This window comes from Gasterosteus aculeatus, chromosome 9 (genome assembly GCF_964276395.1).
Source record: "Gasterosteus aculeatus chromosome 9, fGasAcu3.hap1.1, whole genome shotgun sequence".
Taxonomy (NCBI): Eukaryota; Metazoa; Chordata; class Actinopteri; order Perciformes; family Gasterosteidae; genus Gasterosteus; species Gasterosteus aculeatus.
Window position 1 is genome coordinate 5195618 of NC_135696.1, and position 22814 is coordinate 5218431.

The 22814-nt window shown below is 47.4% G+C and overlaps 4 protein-coding genes across 8 annotated transcripts; 3 read left to right on the plus strand and 1 right to left on the minus strand.

Moving 5' to 3' along the window:
* Positions 1–580: 580 nt before the first annotated feature.
* atad5b (ATPase family AAA domain containing 5b) lies at positions 581–5175 on the plus strand. Of its 4 annotated transcripts, none has more exons than XM_040186184.2 (13): positions 581–1426; positions 1532–1807; positions 1901–1997; positions 2102–2184; positions 2307–2633; positions 2782–3044; positions 3133–3226; positions 3305–3369; positions 3507–3684; positions 3769–3875; positions 3945–4546; positions 4618–4773; positions 4939–5175. In XM_040186184.2, exons 1-13 carry the CDS (start codon positions 973–975, stop codon positions 5024–5026), a joined length of 2790 nt encoding a protein of 929 aa, XP_040042118.2. In that variant the 5' UTR covers positions 581–972; the 3' UTR covers positions 5027–5175. The 4 variants fall into 4 exon arrangements, with proteins under 4 accessions (XP_040042118.2, XP_077936373.1, XP_040042117.2 ...); XM_078080247.1 differs by having other exon boundaries at positions 740–1426; positions 3951–4546; XM_040186183.2 differs by having other exon boundaries at positions 746–1426; positions 1529–1807.
* On the minus strand, positions 5117–7602 carry tefm (transcription elongation factor, mitochondrial). The gene is made up of 5 exons (XM_078080249.1): positions 7328–7602; positions 6524–7011; positions 6139–6288; positions 5822–6000; positions 5117–5735 (listed from the first exon to the last, which is right to left on the minus strand). The coding sequence occupies exons 1-5, from the start codon at positions 7371–7373 to the stop codon at positions 5471–5473; spliced, it is 1128 nt and encodes a 375-aa protein (XP_077936375.1). The 5' UTR covers positions 7374–7602; the 3' UTR covers positions 5117–5470.
* Positions 6849–12329, plus strand: LOC120824966 (arf-GAP with dual PH domain-containing protein 2). Its single transcript, XM_040186189.2, has 13 exons — positions 6849–7041; positions 7849–8011; positions 8285–8556; positions 8843–8973; positions 9190–9281; positions 9518–9600; positions 9686–9798; positions 9912–10058; positions 10318–10401; positions 10494–10556; positions 10722–10799; positions 10950–11178; positions 11264–12329. Exons 3-13 carry the CDS (start codon positions 8469–8471, stop codon positions 11290–11292), a joined length of 1137 nt encoding a protein of 378 aa, XP_040042123.2. The 5' UTR covers positions 6849–7041; positions 7849–8011; positions 8285–8468; the 3' UTR covers positions 11293–12329.
* A 560-nt stretch (positions 12330–12889) lies between these two features.
* rhot1b (ras homolog family member T1) lies at positions 12890–22224 on the plus strand. 2 transcript variants are annotated; one of them, XM_040187235.2, is made up of 20 exons: positions 12890–13338; positions 13886–13944; positions 14097–14178; positions 14325–14368; positions 14456–14509; positions 14669–14721; positions 14927–15035; positions 16044–16145; positions 16339–16437; positions 16523–16631; positions 16720–16840; positions 17138–17222; positions 17595–17740; positions 18249–18349; positions 18506–18636; positions 18808–18891; positions 19043–19165; positions 19251–19453; positions 20404–20526; positions 21094–22224. In XM_040187235.2, exons 1-20 carry the CDS (start codon positions 13302–13304, stop codon positions 21209–21211), a joined length of 1983 nt encoding a protein of 660 aa, XP_040043169.1. In that variant the 5' UTR covers positions 12890–13301; the 3' UTR covers positions 21212–22224. The 2 variants fall into 2 exon arrangements, with proteins under 2 accessions (XP_040043169.1, XP_040043170.1); XM_040187236.2 differs by lacking the exon at positions 20404–20526.
* The last annotated feature ends 590 nt before the right edge of the window (positions 22225–22814 follow it).

A 22814-nucleotide genomic window follows, 5' to 3' on the forward strand; every position in this document is an offset into this window, starting at 1 on the left:
ATGCAAACTTTTTTGATAATGAACGGCAACACTGAATATTTCATGCTAAATGAAACGTTGCATCTCTAGTGAGTACCGACAATAAAAAGGATTAACCAGAGTGCAGGCATGACAAAGTGTCTCCATGAGGGAACTGTCTGCAGACTGATCCGCCTTCCCTCCAAAAAATGTAAATGCTTCAAACGTGTCTATTCCCCCTACTTCTAGCAGTGTCCTTTCAAGACTCATCCAAGTTCCATCTTCGCTGTTGGAGAACAGTGTGTCCAGTTGGACTTCACTGGTTTGCGATGTGTCGGAATAAAGAGCATTTTAGACATTGTGATGAGCTGTGACAAAAGAGAAAAATACATTTAAAAGGTGTATTTTTGGATTTTTTAAATATAAAATCAGATATGTGTATTATAAGCACCAAACACCAATGTAAATTCCTTTAGACGCAATTGTCAAACCTTACTTCATGAAAACACGCTCTGACAAAGCGTGTGACAACAGCAGAGGTACCACTCTGCTTTTTATTCTGCTCGTCAAAAAGAAAAAACCGCGGACCGGAGTTTGTGATTGTAGATCAAAATATCTCGTACATTGTGGTTATTTTTTTGTAACGCCGTCAGCTTTAAGCAACAACGTCCAGTCCTGTGTGATTTTCTTCATATGAATCGGTTCGTTTCACTTGTCAAACTGGACGAGAGGCTCGTTGAGATGTTAAATAAATACACGATCTTTGGCTACAACCCGAACTCCTCGCGCACATTTTAAACGTCATTCCGAAGCGTTTTTTCACTTCATGCAAAACCAACCGGCTGAAAGCCCAGAATGCGAATGTATTTGTTGCTTTAATGAATTGAAGTCAAAGGTCTTGGTGCGCTAAAAGCGACCTCGTTCGGTGTCAGATAAAATGTTCTCTTTTCGTCATGTTGTCACCATGTTAGCCGCGCGCAGAAGCCCGAAGTCTGACCTGTGACCTTTTCTGCGATGCAAAACAAACTCAAACGGAGCAAGAAAAGCGAACATGTGTTGCGCCCGGCCGAGGTGAGGACGTCCAGCTGCTTGGGCGATGGAACATCACCGGGAGGAGGTACAGCCGCTGCCGCAGGCGCCTCTTGCAGAAAAGCCCCCCCAAAAGACGTCAAGATCGCGCCAATTTTCTTGCTTAAAACGCCGCACGGTAAAACTAAGCGGCGCCGCGAGGGGAGGCCGGATCGGCCGGTGGAGAAGCCGCAGGAATCGGTGCGGTTTCCCCGCGCGCCACTGGTGAGAAGTGAGACAGAGAGTGTAAATATCTCCTGCAGGGGACAGCTGTCACCCTCAGCTGTGCACATCTGTCTGGAAGAAATCCAAACAGCCAACCCAGCCTTTCCAGTCGGAACAGTGTTCAGCACTCTGCAGAAGAACACAGGTGAAAAGCTGCAGGATTTTGGAACCACAGGTGAGGTTTAGTAGCAGTTTTTACCCTGAATGTGATCTAATTGTATCTTTTACTCGTTCATCTCTGATCAGTTATGCACCCCTTTTTTATCTTCTTCAAAAGCAGAAACTAAAAGGTCCCCACAAAACGACCTACAGGAGAAGAGGAAACAAGGAAGCGATGGCCCTGAGAGGCAGCCCAAGCGTCTGCGGTGTAGTCCCACTGCGGAGGAACCCTTCGGGGTGGCTCGCTGTCACTCGTCGGCTGGCCTGGAGACGTCTATCTGCAACAAGCTGGGTCGCGCTCACCGACTGAGGAGAAGTGGTGACCCCGCAGGCCGCGAACCGAGCTCTGGACCGATGAATCACCCGGAGCTCAAAACCTGCGGCCTCCCCCAAACGGGTAAACCCGTCCCGCGTTTGATTGCCCATTGACATGATTTTATGCCTTTTCAGATCGAGATTTAAATTCCCTTCGCCCATCTCTTCTGCAAAGATTCCAGTTCGGAGGACGTCCTATGGACAGACAAATACAGTCCTCGGCATTCGAGTGAAATCATCGGCAACTCTGCCTCCGTGGACAAACTGCGAATGTCAGTTCCTCATTTGTTCCTCATGTTGTTTCTGTCTTCCACTCGTGCAGTGAACTTGAAATCAATGTGAGCATGATTTATCGTTTTTCCTCGATGGCGTCCAGTTGGTTGAAGAAATGGAAACTAAGAGCAGACTGTGACGAGAGGAGAAAAATGTCCGAAAGGAAACAAGAAGAAAACAGCAATCGTATGTATGAGCTGGCATGTGGCGCCCTTCTGTACAGGGTTAATGAGCCATGACCAACGGGGAAACCCCCCCCCCCCCTTTTTTTTGGGGTGTGGAAAAGTAACGAAGGTCCTCTCGTGCAGACTCGTGGGACTGTGGAGACTTCCAGGGCGAGGCCGGGCCGGAGGACGTCGACGCCGGAGAGGCGGCGCCGTGCAGCACCGCCTTGATCACGGGACCTGCAGGTGTGGGCAAGACCGCCTCGGTGTACGCCTGCGCTCAGGAGCTTGGCTTTAAGGTCTTTGAGGTGAACTGCTCCTCGCAGCGCAGCGGGCGCCACGTTCTTGCCCAGCTGAAGGAAGCTACCCAGTCCCACCTGGTGGAGGTCTCGGGGAAGGACCCACTGACACCAACGTACTTCAACAACTACGCCGCCAGCGGCTGCCCTCCTAAATCTGAGACGTTCCCTGGTACGACTGATGATTGTGCTCACAGAGCTCGTTGAAACCCCAATAATCACTGTTGATTTGATAGTTTTGGCGTCCGGTCTGTGTGGTGTTTCCATGGTGACGGAGGCCTCACCTCAGGCATTTGTCTTGTGTTCTTTTCTTTAAACAGGAAAAACGGTGCGTCCCAAAATCGCCACCATGACCTCAAGAAATAGAGCCGCCAAGAGGTTCGGCGGCTGCAGTCGCAGCGGAAAAACCACTGCACCCGCGGCCACTTTGGCCGACTACTTCAAGAAGAAGGCCAAAGCGGATCGCGCTCACTTCGGCGGTCCAAAAACAGATGGCGAAGAACCCGACGGCCTGCGGCCGGGCTGCGGTCAAACGGTGCCGAAGAACAGAAAGACGGCAACGTCACTTATTCTGTTTGAAGAGGTAACACCCCCCCCCCCCCCCCCCCGACACTGTAAGACGCATTACCTATTACGGATACCACACCACACAAATGTGCCCGCCCCCGCAGGTCGATGTCATATTCGATGATGACGTCGGTTTCCTCACAGCCATCAAGACTTTCATGACGACCACTAAAAGACCAGTCGTTCTGACCACCAGTGGTAAATGCACAGTGTTATTTCCTGAAGAAACTCAAAATTAAAGATGAAATTGTGATGCAAAATGAACGTCTCCTTCAGATCCTTTATTCAGAGAGAGATTCAACTGCAGCCTGGAGGAGATGCTGTTCAAAACGCCATCGGCGGTGAGTCCGATCGTTCTCTCCACGCCCTGGTGCACCTCGGGAGGACGTGTGCGAGTCTTTCCTCGGGGAGCTCGCGCTTATCTCGTGTTTGCGCCGGTAGTCTCGCAGTGAAACTTCCTCCGTCTGTCCTCTGCAAGGTGAACGTCTGCAGCTACCTGCGGCTGGTGGCGTTGGCCGAGGGCGTGCGGCTGGAGTCGGACGACGCCCACGGCCTCGTCGGGCTGTTCGGGGTGGACGTGAGGCGCTGCCTGCTGCAGCTGCAGCTGTGGGTGCTCGGGGGAGGGGCCTCGCCCGAGGAGCCTTCTCGTGTGCGCCGTGAGTTGCTCTGAAAAAAAAGACTGACAAGAATTTCTTTTCCAAACCCAACAAATCTGCAGGAATATTTTTCCCCCGAAATAGACCCGAGTGTTGCTGGAAGAGGAGACGACTCAGGCGACCCAGGCTGCACTGCAAGCTCGCTGGGGCTCCACCGCGTGACCCAACGGCAACTGTTAAACCTACTGATGGTAAGTATTCACGCCTTGCATATGGAAACGAACAAACACCATTTGTCGATCCTTCCCTTTATCCTCCAGCTGCAGGTCTGGGCTGAAACGGACATGAAGGAGCTCCTGGGCCTCCTGGCCGAGAGCTGGAGGGGACACGTTCCTCTTCTGTACTCCAACCTGGAGCTTCTTCTGCCCATCGAGGCCGGGGGGAAGAACACATCTCGACTCGGCAAAAGGAAGCGTGTCCCGGCCACATCTGCAAGAGCATCATCACCGCTGCCACCAGAGAAGGTCACCGGATCCGGGGACGAGACTGAGGCGAACGCCGGCAAAGCGGTGACGGGCCGCTTGGAGGCCCTGGCGGACTTCTTCGACCTCATGTCCTACCTCGATTCCACAACGGGCCCACGCTGCCCCGAGGCGTTCGTCTGGACGGGAGCCGGGGTGACGGACGGCTCGCTGGACGAGATGAGCGAGGACAACGACGAGGTGGGCGGGACCTGGAGGCGAGAGGGGCTGTTGGAGATCCGGGCGGCCGTCGAGGGACTCGGGTGTCACAGGTGCTGCTGGAGAATGTCGGAGGCGTCGACGAAAGCGGCAAAGTGCAGACAGGAAGTGGGAGACGCAAGGCCCGCCTCTTCAAAAAGACAGAGCCTAACCTTCGGCGGCGGTGCACCGTGCGCGCCGAGGCGAGTCCGCTCTCCTTCTCTGGTCGTTCGCGGTCAGCCGTCTGTTTTAACGTCTGTTTCCGCTCCCCCAGCGTGCGCAGGAGGAGGTTCGGGCTGAGCAGGAAGATTCTCGGCAGCGCGGCCTTCGGCCTGCTGGGGAGCAGGCGAGCGGTCGCTGTCGACTACATGGCGGTCCTCCGACACATCTGTCGCCTTCAAAGTGCGCAGGAACAGAAAGAGCCCAGCAGGTGAGCCTGATAATGTTATCGTTTAGAGCTGCAGACGATGGAAGTCTATTTTAAACCGCACTACTAAATCACCCATTATATTTTGTCCGATCTAACTAATATTGTCTAAGTTGATGCAATAATTTTAGGTTAAAATGTTGCATTAAAATAATTGATGTTCATTAGGTGTCTGAGGTACCTCAGCAGCACACAGCTGGGCCTCTCGAGGTCCACTATTCAACTGCTGGCAGAAGATTTCTCCTCGACAACCTGATCCACTCCCTTGCTTTACTCCAGTCAGCTCACCTGTATAAAGATTTTCTCCACCTTTTTAAATAAATTGAACGCAGTTAAGATAACAGTGTTTTCATGTGTTATGTTTTATCATGAAAAATGAAATAAAACATAATATATTTTTGTAAATTGTTATTTTTTACGACTGTTTTGATGTGCTGGGCCTTTTTATGACTCAATACAAACAAACGGCGGGAGGATGGCCGACAGCATTTAGATCCAAACATGTAACAGTAAGAACATCCAATACTTTAAATGTAGCGCGAGTCAGCGCCTAATCTCTTCCTTGAGGTAAACGTTCAGCTTTAGTCCCAAAGGGGCTCGGAGGGCCATCCAGGAAGTTCCTTTTTTCTGGGTTGGCGAAGTGCGGGGTCAGAGGTCACACCCGGCGTAGTGCGGGGTCAGAGGTCGCACCCGGCGTGGGCTAACTGGAGGACTCGCTGAGCAGCTCGTAGAAAGCCACAGCCTGAAGCAGAGCGTCGCACAGTTCCTCGCCGCCTCTCCTGCTGCCCATCTGGAAGGAATTCCTGTGCTTCAACAGCAGCTCCTGAGGGAACCGCAAGCGGGGAAGCTTCTGCGTCACCGACTCGGTCATCAGCCGCCGCACCGTCTGCGCGCCGCTGGTCCGCGACTCGCCCAGCATGAGGCCGAAGTGACGTCCCACCGCAGCGCGCATCATGTTCAGAACTCTGCGGAGGAGGGGGGGGGAGGTCAAAAACTACTCGCAAACTAAATAAAAAATGTTTTGACGTCTTCTATATTCGAAAATCCCCACCGGGGAGGAATGTTGGACTCTGGGGGCACGTTTCTGGGCTCAAGCAGAGCGAACAGCAAGGCCTCCACGGTCCTCATGTGGGCCATGATGGGGAACAGGGCCGTGTTCTGGACCGAGATGGAGGATTTCTCGATTATGTAGAAGTCCGCCGGTGGGAGGAGGGCCACCACCTCTGAAACCTAACGGGAGGAAGAATGAAATTGCCAGTCGAATATGGGGCTCTCTTTAAGTTCCTCAAATGGACAATAGCAGAAATATAGTTTATGAACGGAAAACCTACGAATTTCAACAAATCTCACTTTTGTATTCGTACTCACATCATTCAAGTACGCGGACGCCATGTATGTTCCCCTCAAGAAATTTGGACACTCCACCTGTCGCCAATCCAGCACCGTCATCCCCCGGTCCACTTGAGCCCAGGCGATTTTATTAGTCCCACATACGAGGGACACAATGTTACTGGCATCCTGACGGGACAGAAGCAGAAGCATGAAAGGTGGTCAAAGCAAATGATTCTTTGCAATTATACTATTGTATATTATAGTGTAGAGGCAGACGAGTGCGGAACAAAAAAGGGAAATACAGGATGCCGTCTTTGTGGAACTTTGAAAACTATTTCTAGGGGCTGAAAGTCAGGACTTTGTCTCTGCTTGTCCCCCCTCACGTGGCACCACATGAAAACCAGCAGTTTGTGCAGCTCACCTCCAACCAGGACCTGTCCACTTCCGGCCTGATGAACTTGGCCAACTGGATCTTCACCTTCTTCTCCTTCTTCACGGGGTTGAGGATGGAGTTGAACACCGTGACGGCGCTCTTGTGCTTCAGCAGCGGCACGTTCACCACGCTCTCCAGGGTCGGGAAGGGCCCGTTTCTGGTCCGGTACTCCACGATGTTGACCGACTTGCGGCCCCGCAGGAGCTTCACGCCGGCCAGCTCCGACGGCGTGGCGGTGTTGAGCAGCCGCAGGATGGCGTGCCGCTGCTCGGAGGTGTAGCACGCGTCCAGGGACCGGTTGTCCTCGTCGCAGGGCTCTGACGTGGAGGAGATGGCGGCGTTGAGGGTCTCAAAACCGGCCACGGGAACCCGGCTGCGCCAGCAACACGTACACTGGAGGTACCGCGGCTCCAGGTCCGGGAGGCAGCCGTGACGAGGGTGACGGAACAAGGCGGGCGGGCCTGCGTACCGCCCTGCTGGGGGACGGACAAGAGGGGATCGGGCAGGTCAGATCGGACCGCTGTCAGAGGGGATACAGAGCTGTCACACCACGGGCTCCCCACGTGATGGGTGGAGGTTTCTCGTGACATTTCACTTAACGTTACTGTGAAGGACAGTCCGACTCAAAGGCTGCGTAAACTCAAGATAACTGTCTGAAACAAAACTACTACCGTTAGCTGCTTCCGTTGAACTTAGCAATGAAAACTAGCCATGTCAAATTAGCTTCACACTGCTAGTCCGCAAAGTATAAATGTGCGCAAACAACGAGTAAAATGTCTCCACACAACATACTTCTCTGAGCGACAGACGACAGCAGTCGCCTGGCGACCCACATCATTTTAAATTCAAATAGATGGTCGATTGTTTTATCTACAACATAATACAGTTTGCATAACTCTGCACTTTCGGTTGTTGTCCAACGCGATCAAGTCCGACGGCGTGAAACAACAGCTGTACTGCAATGGTTCCGGTGTGGAACTTTGTCCCCGGTAGAATTGGGTTTCCCTCCTGATAAAACAGCGTTTGTAAATAAAATAAATTGTCAAAGAATGATGCTGATGAAACCCAAATGATAACGATACTAAAGTTGTTGTTGTTGTTGATGTTGTAATATAGAGTTACCTAATTTAGGGTAATTTAGTCTTTTCAATTAGATTCTGTAGAAATATTGTTTCATGCAGCCTGTAAGCTCATGGCATCATAATATGTGTTATTCAAAGATTCAATAAAATACAAAACGTCTGTCCTTACGTTTTAATAAAGAAAGATTAATTATTTGATATATAATTGTGAACCTAGGTTTGTGTTTTCAGCAACCAGAAGTTCAGAGACAAAGGCGGAACAAACGGTAAAAGAGGGCGGGACTTGCACACTGATTCACAAAAGTGAAATTTTACCGGTTCCTCTGGCAACACCTGCTCAGGTTTGAATGGAGCTCTATCGGAAATTACATGAGGTCACTTCTATTAAAACAAGGTAAGGAACGTCATGTCCTAAAGAGCCAGAGTCACTTATGATAATTGGTTTGAGTATAATAAGAATTTGTTTAGAGCTTTTTAAAACTACGCATGCAATAACCGGTGAATCCTACATTATTAAAGGTTTTGTTATTATTATTATTTTGCTTGAATGTATTTATTTTAAAGCCTCCTATAGCGAAGAAACGTGTTTTGTTTTCGCCCTGCTACACCGAGACTTTGGTTCCACTTCCTTTCTCTGTTATTTCTGGAGCTCTGTGTTTGTGTGCAGAACAATGGACTCCATGGTGCTGTGCCGGTAAGAGGAAACGCTGCCCCACCGTGCCAGTGAGAAGAAGTGATGTTATCCACCTGCTGCGGAGCAGGGCAGCACCGTAGCGTTCATGTGGACATTCAGAATGGAGATGACACCTGACGGCTCTTTAATCGGGAGTCACACGGACTAACCTTCCCCCATGGCGAGTTTGGACAGAAATAACAAATTCCTGCTCAATTTGGTGAGACAGCCTGGTAACAACACGTGTGCTGACTGTGGAATTCCTGGTGAGTACCTTTATTCCAACATTGTCTGATTGATTTCCAAAATGATTATGTTTTGTCGTAAACCATCATACGTGATTTCTGTGTGTGTCACTTGCTTTTCTTCATTGGAGTTGGTGGACTTATAAACAGCAGTCTGCGCCATCAGGCCACGTAATGTTTGTTAACAGAACTGTCTCCAACGTCATAGTTCATAATCGGGGGGGAAGTTGCGGCGGTTTTCTTGTGGTAATTATATATACACACCCACACACACACATAATTAGCAGTTCCGTTTCCTTGCTTACAGAGCCGGACTGGGCTTCCTACACGCTCGGCATATTCGTGTGCCTGAATTGCTCCGGCATTCACCGCAACTTGCCTGATATCAGCAAAGTGAAATCCATACGTCTGGATATCTGGGACGATGCACTAGTAGAGGTATCGTCTTGTAGTTTGTATTCATTTTACATAATAGCTGACAAAAAAGTATGATCAGTTATTTGCTTTGTTTTTCATGTTGGAAAGTATAAATACATTTGGAAGTTTTTCCTAAGGGAACTAGAACAGTTACTCTCTGAAATGATTGATAAAGTACTGCAGCCAGAGGAAAGACATATTTTATTGTGAACTGTCCCTCGCATCTTGTGGTTTCAGTTCATGCGGCAGGGGGGGAATTCTGCAGCCAAGGCCTTGTATGAGAAGTGCGTCCCTGCCTTCTTCTATCGGCCGCAGCAGAACGACTGCTTGTAAGTGACGCCGTTCACCCTCCGTTCGCCTCGTGGGCACAATGGGAGGGAAAGCCAGAGTGTATTTTTGGTGGATGGGTGTGGGGAGGTACAAAAGGAGGAACAAAGACTAGGCTGCTTGATAAGGTGGATCTGTCCTTGCAGACAGTGTGACCACGCAGGTCTACTTCATTTCTGGTATTTATTTATTCACACTTGTCTTTCACCCATGAGGAAATGGAAATGTTTTGTCGTAGTGTCCTCAAGGATCAATGGATCCGTGCAAAGTACGAAAGGAGAGAATTCACAGGAGAAAACAATCAGCCAAGTTATTGCTCAGGTAATCAAATGCCACCCTATAAACATATTTTCATACACATGATTCTGTAAGTATAGTGGTTCTCCATTTCTTTTGATCTAACCAGACCAGTTTGAGTCAACACTATGGAAGAAGGGCAAAAACAAAAAACAGTTTTTAAAGAGGATCTTCCTGCTGTCCCGGAGAGACTTCACCCTCCGATACTTTATCAAAGACGATGTGAGTTATGACACATTGGCGTGGAGTCCACAATGTTGGATGAGCGTACAAAGACCCTTTTTGTTTCTAATCTGGTGAAATCCTTCCCCCCCCGTGCGTCTTTCAAACCAAAGTCAAAGCTTCCCAAAGCCGTAATCTCCATGACGGATCTTAACGCAGTCTTTCAGCCGGAGAAGATCAACCACGCTAACGGTCTGCAAATCTCCTTCGCCAACGGCAAACGCACAAGGAATCTGTTTGTTTATCACGAAAAAGGACAGGTGAGCCGTTACCATAGTGACCAAAGGTTTTAGTGAGACACCTCACTTCAGAGTTGAGTGTTTCTCAAAGACTAGAAGTACAAAAGGGATGCCCTCACAGTCGACATGCATTTTAATCATAACATACACTAATCCATGTTTGTCATAGTGAAATATACAGTAGTTTCTTAATCAACCTGAATTGTATGAAACTGCAGACAGTGAACTGGATGCAGATGATATCCCTCTGATTTGCTCTTCAATATCTGATGCCGTATAGGTGATTGTGTCCCTGTTCAACGCCATTCGGGCCACGCGCCTTGAGTACCTCCAGAGGAAACATCCCACTCTTCGAGACAACGACGTAAGACGAAACTTTGAAATCAGTCGCTTGTGTAGATTGTTAAAGTCCAAGTGCAACGTTCTGTGAGTTGACGGAGATGCCTCTTTGCACAGTTAATACCTCAGATAACGGGACGCTGTGTGAAGGAGGGGTACATGGAGAAAACCGGGCCAACGGTTCGTCTATGCTCTCAGTTTGTTCCAAAAACCAATTTCATCCATTTATCATTTTTGTGCATTTGAACATGAATTGAAGGAATTCTCTTTGTGTGTGTTTCTTTCTGTGTGTGTGTGTGTGTGTGTGTGTGTGTGTGTGTGTGTATTCATGTTTGTGTCTTTCAGCAACGGGAGCCCTTCAAGAAGAGATGGTTCACACTGTGCTCAATGAACAGGAAGCTTCTGTATTTTAAAAACCCACTGGTAAATAACAGAAACCCTCCACAGAGTCTGTGATGTTTGCATCAAGCGACTGCGTTAATAAGCAAACGTCTACATTCATGTGTGAGTTCCTGACATTAATTCTAACATGTGCTCTGGAACAAAAATACGACGACTATGCATCGAAACCAGGATGCTTCTGAGTTGGGCGCCGTCTTCATCGGCACGGCGAGCCACGGCTACGCCGCTGCAGAGAGCGGCGGGCCGAGCTCCAGAGGAGGCCGGTGGCACTGCGGCGTCACGCTGCAGACGCCGGACAGGGAGTTTGTCTTCATGTGCGAGCAGCAGCAGGAGCAGAAGGAGTGGTTGGAGGCCTTCCGAAAGGTCATCGCTCAACCCATGACACCAGAGGACTACGCCAGTAAGATCCTGTTGTCATCAATAACGATCCTGCGGTGTGTGAATACGAGCTCCTAACCCCTCTCTCCACTCCTTCTGTGATGCAGACGAAGCCAACATGATAAGGGGGAAATGACGTGAGCAGTTCCACGTGTTGGTTTGCAGGAGGTCCCGGTGCAATAAGTGTGATTTGGGGAAATGAGAGACTAAAAGGTTCTGCTTTGGAAAAGACATAGTGCCTGACAAACGCTCACTTTCACCGGCACAAGCTGCCAATGCCACTTTGCGTGGTGTGCCTCCGTGATTACGCGTTGCTTCAGCTCGTAAAGTCACTGCCCAGAGGAGTTATTGTGAAAATCAAAATTATTCTTTGTGAGAACACTGCAACCTAGCGTAGTATTTATTGACATTATTACCTTCTATCCAAAGCGACTTACATTACATTTTTAACCCATACAATTTTTTTTTTACATTTTTGCCCGTGGAGCAATTAGAGGTTAGGCGCTTCGGATTGGGACATGGGGGAGCCGGGACTCGGACCACCAACCTTGCGGTTCCCAGCGCACCCTCTCTACCCCTGCACCACGACGACCCCAAAGTGACTCACAATAAGTGCATTTCAAAGAGCCCGAGACACCAAGTTCCTGAAGGGAAGAGATAAAGATCTGGTGGTTTACTGCGTCAAATGAAGCAGAAAAGTCCAGAAGGATTAACTCTTGCGAACAAGGTGGTGAGTAAGTGCGGTGGTTTCCGTAGTTATCTTGTTAATCGGTTTCACTCAATTTGCACATTTTGAAAGATTCATTCCTTTCACACACTGTTGATTTTGATTGTCTATTACGTTTCTTAATGTCTAATATATTGTTTAAACAATTATTTCATGCTTTTGGAATTCTAGACTTACATTTGTATTCCTCTTCAGTAACAGTATCCATTGGTGATTAATCACAGATGACAGTAGATGATTATATGAGGCATAGGCTGGTTATTTTGATGGTCGGGGGTAGAGGACCAACCAGGCTAAGAAACAAGTTCATGCCATGGTTTCTTACCTTTCTTACAGAATCACAGAGTCTGTCTTGTGTTATGATTTAGTCCCATGTATATTGAAGTAGAGGTGCTTTGTATGAACGTCTGACTGTCAAATTAAATAAACAACGTTCAATGGAAAAATGTGTCTGATGAATGAGTTTTCCAATGAGATTGGACAAATTATAGCCTAAATAGCACAAATTCTAATAGTTTCATGTCTGATAAGGCATGTGAATTAAGTTTCACGCCATTCTTCCAGTACCAGAAATATTACGTCGCTAACCAGCCAGAGATAAACTATTAAGAACTTAAGTAAAGTTATATGGTACTTTTAGTTAACTTGTGTTTTCATTTCATGCTACTTAATAGGGAACGTTACTTTCTTACATGTAGGTATAAACATTGGTTTTTGTGCAGTGTTTTTGCTATAATAATGACAGACTTACAAAGACGTATTTTGAATTTACCTTCCAATTCAGGCTTATAATTCACTTGAACTTGTTTCTCCACTATTGATAGAATACTAGAATGTGAGCAAACCCTTGAGGAGTATTAGGGCTCATTTTGGGCCCACACCACACTGGAACACTACTGAAATCCAGGATGTAGGACATTTTTAAAGAATATAGTGTGTTTTTTAAACCACTGATTTTAAGTCACAGTCTCATCATGTCATCTAAAACAATACAGCTTGTGAAGCGTTCGCTGCATGCGTTCAGGTTGTGGCTGTTAAAGCGGTTCTGTCATCAATACACGATCTTTGCTGGCACCCAGAAGGGGCGTGGCGCAGCGCAGCGGCGCCCTCTGACGCGTCACCGGCCGAGCTTGTGTGAACATTAGCGCGCTCCGCACTGCACCGCTGACCGCCCGCAGACCGCCCGATCCCCGCAGGCGGAGAGCAGTGAAGAAACGCCGCCGTTCGCGTTCCGCTCGCCTGGCGGTTTGTACGGCCGTGCGAACAGTGCGCGTCCTGCCCTGTGCTGACATGTGCGGGTGTAGCCGCTAGCGGGCGAGCCGGGGCCGAGGAGCGTCGGCCGCTTGTACCCTTCACCCGGACCGGAGCGTGCATGTGCATCAAAGGCCGGGTTAAGGAGCCCGTCGACGGCGAGGAGGATGCGCAAGGACGTGAGGATATTGTTAGTGGGAGAGCGTAAGTACAGCTGAGTGTGGACGGTGTTTGGGACAGCGGTGTTCAAGCTGCCTGCGGGGCTTCTGTCTCGTGATGATGGTTCACTCGTCCTTCAAAAATAAAAGCCTCAGCATCAGCTGGAGCTTCCTGAAACATTCGGTTTCACTTAATTGTACGTTGTCCCTAGTCTGGGAATGGCTGGTTCCTTTTTTTAAAATGGATGTTTACATCTCAACATCTGGAAAAATATTGCAAGCTTTTATCATGTTTTCTTGCAGAAAATTGCAAAAATGTTCTCTATAATGGAAGAAGGTAGGTTCTCCTTCCCAGGAGGTCCAGCTGTTCTCCCAACATGTTGTGTTGGCCACCTTTTTTCACATCGTGCACATAATGTATCAAACGTGGTGCTTGTGATCTCCATCACACGTCATCCGTGTCCCAGCCCCGTGGCCCGAATAGCTTGTTGAGCCCAATAATTGTGATGTGTTGTTAAGCAGATAGGGTGACGCGTTTGCTGAAAGCCGTGTCTCATTAAACCGTCACCTCTCTCCTCTTCCTCCTCCAACAGCCAAAGTGGGGAAGACGTCTCTCATCATGTCGCTGGTCAGCGAGGAGTTCCCCAGCGTGGTAAGAATCGATGATTATCACGTTGGCAGTTGATGACGCCTCCCAGACGCGACCTTGATATGAACTTTTGTGGAGTGTGACACCATTGATCTGCACCCGTCACTGGTTGTCTGTGTGACTTAAGCGCCGGCCGTGTTTTCCGTTCGTCCCAGGTTCCCTACCGGGCTGAGGAAATCACCATACCTGCAGATGTCACACCCGAACGAGTTCCCACACACATCGTGGACTACTCGGGTACCTTAAGCCTCCGTCTCTTTCCTCAGGATCCAAATGCATTGATTTATGGTTACACATTTTGTGAAACAAAGTTGTACATTTGGGTGAAAACGACGAATGCGTTCCTCTGGTTTAACCGCGGCGCACACTTCTGTCTCTTGCAGAGGCGGAGCAGACGGATGAGCAGTTGTTCCAGGAGATCACCAAGGTGGGTCCGTGCGTTACACTGCCTCCTGGGAGGAATGCTGCGTTCAGCTGTGAGCTTAAAGGGTCTCTGTGTCGCTCTCTCTCACAGGCCAACGTGATTTGCATTGTCTACTCTGTCAACAACAAGACGTCTATTGAAAAGGTGAGCGACCGCTGCGTCCAGTATTTCCATAATTGGTTTCAATTAACCCATAAAACCGGTGGGGGGGGGGTGTTGGTGTCCAGACCAGTGGCACTCGAGGGGGGGGGGGGGGGGCGATGTATTGGATTTGAATCTTCTCTACCTTGTTGTTTTCCGTAGGTGACGAGCCACTGGATCCCCCTCATCACGGAGAACACGGACAAGGACAGCAGGTGGGTTTTCTTTGTCTGAAGAAGGTTTTGGATCATGCAATGTGAGGAGAAGAGGGTGTTCTGGCCTAACTGCTCCAACAAAGACTGTTTTCTGTGGATAGAGGACAGTCGTGGAGTCCATCAAAAGAAAAGTGTTGCGTTGAACAAAAGGTTACTGTTACATTTGATGTTTTTAGTCCTGTTAAATGGAATCTTGTGTGTTCAGGGTCCCTCTGATTCTGGTGGGGAACAAGTCCGACCTGGTGGAACACAGCAGCATGGACACCATACTGCCCATCATGAATCGGCACAGCGAGATAGAGACCTGCGTCGAGGTGAGCGACGGATCTGTTTACCGCTCCCACTGTCTCCGCATACTGAAGCATTAGAGCGGCTGATTCATTATTCCACATTCAAGTAATGTGTTTTAGTTGGTTTCAGAAACAGACGGAGTATTGATGTGTTGCTCAGTGCACAAAGTCTAAGGGGATGTAAACAGAAAAGGAGATCGACATCTATCATTATTGAAAAGAACATTAAAATAATAATATGCAGACTGTCCTTTTTACTTCATTGGCAGTGTTTCACAGATGGTGTAAAAATATTAAAATAGTGTTTTTTTTAACCATAATTATCAGCAAAGCCCTCTGGGACCTTTTTTTGCTCATGAACGTTTATGAAAGAACGCGTGCTGCTCCCTAAACCACGTGTTGAATTGTCAGATGTGTGAGTAATCCTTTCTATTTAAACTCTGACCCCTTTATAATACTTTTATATCCCCAGGCTGTTGACCACTGCAGCAGATGATTTATGTTTTTATGTAACGCCATGACACAATACACAGTTATAGGCTGAAATGAAATAACAATGACATTTTGGAGGGATATAAATGGAAGCTGTAGCGATTCTAGTTCCTACTTTCAGGAAAGACGCTATTTATTTGCTCATGTCCCGTGTTTACGACGCGGAAGCTCAACAATTGTACAAAAGGATTTAAACAATTAACACCCGCTGTGACCTTTTTTCTTTTTTCTCCCCAGACAAGCTAATTAAAACACGCTTGCCGCTGAGACGGATCCTGTGTGTTAATACCCTGACTTATCTCTACACACACCTACTGTATTTACACGTTACGCTGCCGTGTTGCACCACACGTCACAACCTCTACTTCTCCGTTCCCTCCTACTCGGGTGCAGGTCACCTGTCCCGGTGGTACCTCTCAATGGTGGCCTGCAACAGTACTCTTGTTCATGTACTTTGGCTCGATTGAGCTTTTATCTCATCCTGGTGCCCGGCAGACAGGATTCTAAGTACATGATGATTCTCGCTTTTATTCTTTAAAGTGTTCAGCAAAGAACCTGAAGAACATCTCAGAGCTGTTCTACTACGCCCAAAAGGCCGTCCTGCACCCCACGGGTCCTCTTTACTGCCCAGAGAGAAAAGACGTAAGGGAGAAACGTCCTGTGTGAATTCCACCACGCTGCTTTTCTGATGCTGTGGCTGAAGTAAAACAATAATTCTATTATTAACCATTTTGGAGAGTTTTGTCTAAAGCAGAATGCATCACAGAAAATTAGCAGGCGAGTCACAAAATAATTTATTTAAAGGAAATATAGTTTTACGCTTTTTGATTCCCAGATGAAGCCACTTTGTGTGAAAGCCCTGACTCGCATCTTCAAAGTGTCGGACCTGGACAACGATGGCATCCTCAACGACCACGAGCTCAATTTCTTCCAAGTAAGTTGGCCGGTGACCGACAACGTCCCGGTGTTGTAAAATAAATGAAACCAAATTGGCGAGGTGACGTTCTGACCGTTCCCAGCGGACGTGCTTCAACGCCCCACTCGAGTCCCAGGCGTTGGAGGATGTCAAAAATGTGGTGAGGAAGAACATGAGTGACGGAGTGTGTGACAACGGACTCACTCTGAAAGGTAGGACTGAACGGGTTCTCTTGCGTTCATGTGCACACGCAAATCCCTCGTCACATTGGTCCCGATCGTTGGGGTTGTTCTCCTCCAGGCTTCCTGTTCCTCCACACGCTGTTCATCCAGCGAGGTCGCCATGAGACGACGTGGACGGTGCTGAGGAGGTTTGGCTACGACGACGACCTGGAGTTAAATCAGGACTACCTCTTCCCGCCGTGAGTCTTATCGAAGCGCCTCCTTGTTCCCCTCACTGTGTGTAGGGACTCGCTGTCACTCATTCGAGGGTGATGCCGCACTTTTGCTCACTTTGTCAAAACCTTAAATGGAATAATGGATACAACACTGTAGTTGTGAGCAATGAAGGATTTGTATGCACGTTAGAAATGCACCCTTTCACTTTCTCCCTTTTCTAACATGTGTCCCATTGTTTCCCAGTGTTCTCTGTGTGCGTCTGGTGCTGTGCTCATTGACCCATGACCCCTGCTATGAGTGATATGCCTCCCTGTCTCTAGGTTGAAGCTCCCCGCAGACAGCACCACCGAGCTCAACCACAATGCCTACCTCTTCCTCCAGAGCGTCTTTGACAAACATGACAAGGTACGATCCCGTGAACCGCGGTTCTGTATGTGCTTTACCCGGAGAGGATTTCACAGAAAGCTGCTCAGTGTGGAAATGGGGCAGCAAAACCAAAATACACCCAGATAGCCGGCGCTGACCACCTGCTGAGGCCTGATTTAACGTGCGGCCACTAAGGAGGGATTGACAGGAGACTTAGCCGCAAGGTTAGGATGGAAGTCAATGAGTGAGAGTGACCTGCTTTTCTGTCGCAGTCACGAGCCGCGTGAATCTGCGCTCCGGTCCGTCCTCTTCATTCACTCGGGTACAGACGACCGGCGACAAACTAAGTGTTGCCACGTCGAGCAACACGTTTCTTGTTTAGCTGTGGTAACCCAGCTCTGTGTCCACCAGGACCGTGACTGTGCCTTGTCACCAGAGGAGACGAGGGACCTGTTTGATGTGTTTCCCTACATGCCCTGGGGTCCGGATGTCTATAATACAGTTTGCACTAACGACCAGGGCTGGATCACCTACCAGGGATACCTCTCCCAGTGGACGTAAGTGGCCACTAGTCAAGTTGAGGGGGGTGAAGAATGTCATTATTTTTACATTCAGAGCTTCTACTAAGCCTTTAAAAACTTTTTTTATAGACATATATATATATATGTCTATAAAAAAAGTTTATGTGTGTGTGTATGGCAATATGAATGTAAGTGGATTGCTGGACTGCTTTGTTAATGCAGACGTGTCGTTGACAAACTTCTTTTTGACCGCGGTGAAAATGTTCTTTTTGGTTTTGACTTAATGCGGGGAGAAAAAAAAAGCAATACATTTTTGAAAAACAACAACTGTGCAGTATTTAAATGTTGACTTTAGAATGATTAGATGTTCTACTTTGGTGCCCTCTGATGGCAGGACCAAGGAGATACTAGCCCTAACCCTAAGATCTAACACGAGGGCACTGAGCTTCATGATTGAAGAATTATCATTTAATATCAAATTTAGTCAATTAACTGACAAATGTCTTGTTTTTTTATCTTCTGGGTTCAACCTGCATTTGTTCAGTTTAACAACGTATCTGGATGTCCAACGATGCCTGGAGTATTTGGGTTACCTCGGTTACTCAATAATTGCTGAGCAGGAGTCTCAAGCATCGGGAATTACAGGTGAATTACAACATCTCCCCCATGCAAACCCAACGTAACCCAATGTAACGATAAATGCTGTTTATTGTGACCTCACAAATACATTATAACTCTGTAAATCAACACCGTCGTAACACCAACTAGTGGACAGTTAAATCTGAATGTTTCCCCGGGCAGTGACCAGAGCTAAGAAGATTGACCTCCAGAAGAAGCAGACCCAGCGTAGCGTCTTCCGCTGCAACGTCTTTGGAGACGTTGGAAGCGGCAAGAGCGGCTTCCTGCAAGCGTTCCTGGGTAGAAACCTCATGGTGAGCAGAAATAAAGCCAGATTACTATTGCAACATATTTTTCATTTTTTTTTTTCATTCATTTTCTACAAAAATGTAAAAGTAAACAGAATTGGCCCAGTGCAGCTTTCAATCATATTTTACATTTTATTGTCCTGATCTGTGGTTACATGAGGTCTTTTTTCTCCTCAGCGCCAAAAAGCGATCAGCGAGGAACACCGATCCTACTACGCCATCAGCACCACCTACGTATACGGCCAGGAGAAATACCTGCTTGTGAGTTTCAAAGATTCCACTCGTATTACTTGGTTTACAATTTCATTGTCGCAATTGCAACTTGTTTCTAAAAACTTATTTTTATACCTGCAACTGTCTGTCATGTGACTACTGTTGAAAGTCAGCCGTGGTCCTCTAACCCTCCCCTCAGCTTCACGAAGTGTTCCCTGACTTTGACTACCTGTCCGACGGCGATCTGGCCTGTGACATTGTCGGCCTGGTGTACGACGTCGGCAACCCCTACTCCTTCGAGTACTGCGCCAAAGTCTTCAAGGTAAAAGCTGCGCGTGCGGCATGAACGTCCCATCGGAGCACAACCGACACCTCGACTCCTAACCGTCCCTCTTTCTCTCCCTCAGCAATACTTCATGGACAGCAAGATTCCGTGCATGATGATCGCAGCGAAGTCGGACCAGCCGGAGGTCAAACAGGTGTACGGCTGCAGTCCTCTGGAGTTCTGTAGGAAGCACAAGATGCCCCCTCCCCAGTCCTTCACCTGCAACACCGCGGCCGCTCCCAGCAGAGACATCTTCACCAAACTTACCACTGTGGCCATGTACCCGTGAGTACAGAGCGGTTGATCTGCATTTGTTCTACTTGTCAGTGTTGCAACTTTAGTTGACGTAGCAAAATCCAGTTTGTTTATAGGCTGTACTTTCTGGTCCAAAATTAGTCATTACAGGACATTTAGCACTGTCATGTGCATATAGCTGAAACTAATGATGTGTAATAAAACAGTTCTACAGTAAAATCATCCTGCATGAACATATGATGTATGTAATTTGGTCATGAAAATTTGTCATGACGTTTGAGTTGCGAAGCTAACGTGCTATTATGATCAAATTGGTAAAGCAAACCGCTCTTAAACAACCTTGATGATCATTGGTAAAAAACACCACTGCTGAGGGGCAGGTGGTGTTTATACATTCAAAACATGTGAAAAATAGGTGTTATCTTTATTTTTTTCTTTATAAAAGATCAGTAAACAGTTTTGTGGTGAGGATCATCTTTATTGTTCTAGTGCACATTTCAGCCACACAAGGCTGAACCACTTCTCCGTGTTCTAAATAGTTCAGGTTTCATGTCCACGTTTAAAAAACAAACAAAGGTCATTAGTTTTTAAACACACAAAATATGCCCTTTTGGTGGTTCGAGCGCATCGACAAGGTTAAAACTCACCTCAATGAGCCAGAAATAAAAAGTCCTTTACTCATGAACACAGGAGAGATATCGATTTAACGATGTAGATGTGACTGAAAACTGGTGACCAGAGTTTTAGTTCGTTCTTGCATCTCAGAGCCTCTTTCCTTCACTCACCGTTGTTCCTAAATGAGTAAATAATGGAATTGCATTTTGTTCAGCGGGGTTGGTGGACGTTTATCCGTCTTCGGTGTCCGTGGATTCTGCCTCATGCTGCTTATTCCTTGTTGATCTTAACACTCTTTACGGTGCCTTTCTCCCTCATGTGTGTTTGTGATTATAAACGGCGTGTTGGTGTGTGTTTCTCCTCAGCCACGCCCGGTTGCGCTGCATGTGCACTTGCAACCGGTGCACCTTCTGCTTGTGTCAGAACTTCCTCAACTCTGAGCTGCTGCAGACAGTCAGGGCCAAACTCTACGCCGTTGTGCTCAGAAGGTCTTTTTTGCAACAGTTTCGTCACATCTAATTGGTCGACAATGCCTCATTGCCTCATTTGTCTGAATGCTTGCTATTTTTTTGTTTTGCAAAGTTGTTTTGCAAAGTACATGTTCTACATCATAATTCCCTGCCACATTTCTCTTTTTTCTCCTCTTTTATACACTTCAGAGTCCTTTTTTATAATTTTTATCCATCATTTAGCTCCTTCCTTGATGTTGCCTTCTGTACTGCAGTAGAATCGTCCACCCGCACTTTTCCGTTCTGATCTCCGTCTCATTTTCATTCGGTTGTTGTGAACCTCCTTGTTGATTTTATCCTATTTGATTGTGTCACAGTTGCCTCCTCAGCCTACAGAGACGTCACAGATCATTTCTGGTCTTGCTGTCTCGTATCATAATCCTGCATGTCCCTCATCTGATTGACTGGCTTCTTCTCAGCATGTCTCAAGGCCGCATCCCTGTTTCGCCATTGCATCCACATGCTCTTCTGGCACGTTGTCCGTTCATCTCGGTACTCTTTCTCGCCCGTCCCTTCAGCCCGTCTGTGCTTGCCTCTGTTTGACAGGCATGTGAGCCAAGCGGACCTGAAGAGCTCCACCTTCTGGCTGCGAGCGAGCGTCGGGGCCTCGGTGTGCGCCATGCTGGGCTTTGCCATGTACAGGCTGCTGCTCAAGTCGCGGTGATTCTCTTTACCCCCCCGCGGTTCATCCGGAGCTGGTGGGACCCGTCACCACATCTGGCTGACGTGTCAAAGCTTAGTTTACCAAACATTTGTTTTATTTTCCATTTGTCTTTTTCTCTTAATGGGGATAAAACAGAACAGTATTGAATTTTGTACTGAAACTGCTATCAATTTCCTTGATCTGTATGTTTGCAAAGTAATATATTTCTATTGGAGGAGGTAAGCTGCTGATGAGCCATAGTGACTAACAAGAAGTTGCGTACGTGTATCGCTGCTTTTTGGTTGCTTGCTGACTGAAGCGAACCGTTTCCGCTGTGGTAGCAATAGTTTGCAATAACATTAATGCTTTTATTAGACTTAACTTTGTAAATAGCACATATGATATAGTAGACTTCACATTTGTTTGTCTCTAACAAAAACGTGTCTGATTCCCGCTCAAAACAGTGAATGCAGAGAAATCATTCACTCAACCGCCTGCTTCTGAACCCCCACAAACCTCAGACATTCAGACTGTTTGAGGCCCAAACACTTGGATGCACAGTTTTTTTTTTGTACGTGTTAGCAGGTCAGTGTTTGATCACTGGATGTGTGGAAGCGTCTGCTGCTGCTCTCTCTCTACCCCCCCCCCCTCCCTCAGTGTATGCTAACATATTTATCATTGACCCTTCAAAGCCACTACATTTTGTATTAGCATGCTTCTGACTTTCCGATCACATTTCTGAGTTTTAACACTTGCTGTACTAAAGGACCACCATGCCGAGTTCTCCACATTGCTTCCCACCTTCCAATGATCCAGGAATTGTAGTAGTAGTAATGTTTATTGACAGGAGCTCTTAAAATGGTTGCGGCACGGTAAAGTTGAACAGCCCTTGTGATCTCCGTTCACCTCGACTGATCACAGAAAATGCAATAACGTGGCCCAAGATGTGGATTTCCATGCGATTGGTTTAGTTTGATGTATTCACTCAGCCCCGCCTTTCCAAGAGTTTACAATAAACAAATATCTGTATGACATCTGGTGTGAAGGAAATTATTTTCAGTTTCAAAGACGTTTGCAGATTGGGGCCAGTAGTGGGCAGCTTTCGCGTGAATACATTCAGGTCATTACTTTGTTTATTTGTATGAACATGTGTGGGACAGTGATTCAGCACCATATATACTTTTTTTTTAAATCCTATTCCGACAAGATTATAGGTTCTATTCATCAAATTCATATTGTTCGGATAAATCTTGTGATGATATGAAAACCGGACCTACTGCGACACAAGATGGCAGCATTGCTTGAGCCAAATCCACCGTGACTTGCCAATAAAATGAGTAGAAGCCGTGTAAAGTTACTCTAAAATGCGGTGTGAAACCGACTGACGTCTGTTCATGAGATTTGACAAGAACAACAACTTCCTCAAGGAGCCGGCTGCTCGAGGAGGAGCACCGCGGTCAGACAAAGAGGACGTTGCGTTTTGAGTTTGTGGCTGAGATATAATATCTTTATTGCATTATTTAGTCCAGCACAGTACAAAGTAATCATTCAAATACTTGATTTTGCCCACAAATGGTTTCCAAAATATGTTTCAGTTCAACCCGACTATCAAATACTTAAAAAT

Coding starts and splice junctions, on each gene's coding strand:
- LOC120824966 (XM_040186189.2), top strand. CDS start 8,469: ATGGCGAGTTTGGACAGAAATAACAAATTCCTGCTCAATTTGGTGAGA. Junction 8,557..8,842: donor TGCTGACTGTGGAATTCCTG/GTGAGTACCTTT, acceptor CCTTGCTTACAG/AGCCGGACTGGGCTTCCTAC. Junction 10,557..10,721: donor TGGAGAAAACCGGGCCAACG/GTTCGTCTATGC, acceptor TGTGTCTTTCAG/CAACGGGAGCCCTTCAAGAA.
- rhot1b (XM_040187235.2), top strand. CDS start 13,302: ATGCGCAAGGACGTGAGGATATTGTTAGTGGGAGAGC. Junction 16,632..16,719: donor CAACGGACTCACTCTGAAAG/GTAGGACTGAAC, acceptor GTTCTCCTCCAG/GCTTCCTGTTCCTCCACACG. Junction 19,166..19,250: donor ACTGCGCCAAAGTCTTCAAG/GTAAAAGCTGCG, acceptor TCTCTCCCTCAG/CAATACTTCATGGACAGCAA.
- tefm (XM_078080249.1), bottom strand. CDS start 7,373: ATGATGTGGGTCGCCAGGCGACTGCTGTCGTCTGTCGCTCAGAGAA. Junction 6,289..6,523: donor TGGACAGGTCCTGGTTGGAG/GTGAGCTGCACA, acceptor CTGTCCCGTCAG/GATGCCAGTAACATTGTGTC. Junction 6,001..6,138: donor CGTCCGCGTACTTGAATGAT/GTGAGTACGAAT, acceptor TCCTCCCGTTAG/GTTTCAGAGGTGGTGGCCCT.
- atad5b (XM_040186183.2), top strand. CDS start 973: ATGCAAAACAAACTCAAACGGAGCAAGAAAAGCGAACATGTGTTGCGC. Junction 1,998..2,101: donor TCCGTGGACAAACTGCGAAT/GTCAGTTCCTCA, acceptor GATGGCGTCCAG/TTGGTTGAAGAAATGGAAAC. Junction 4,547..4,617: donor GGTGCACCGTGCGCGCCGAG/GCGAGTCCGCTC, acceptor CCGCTCCCCCAG/CGTGCGCAGGAGGAGGTTCG.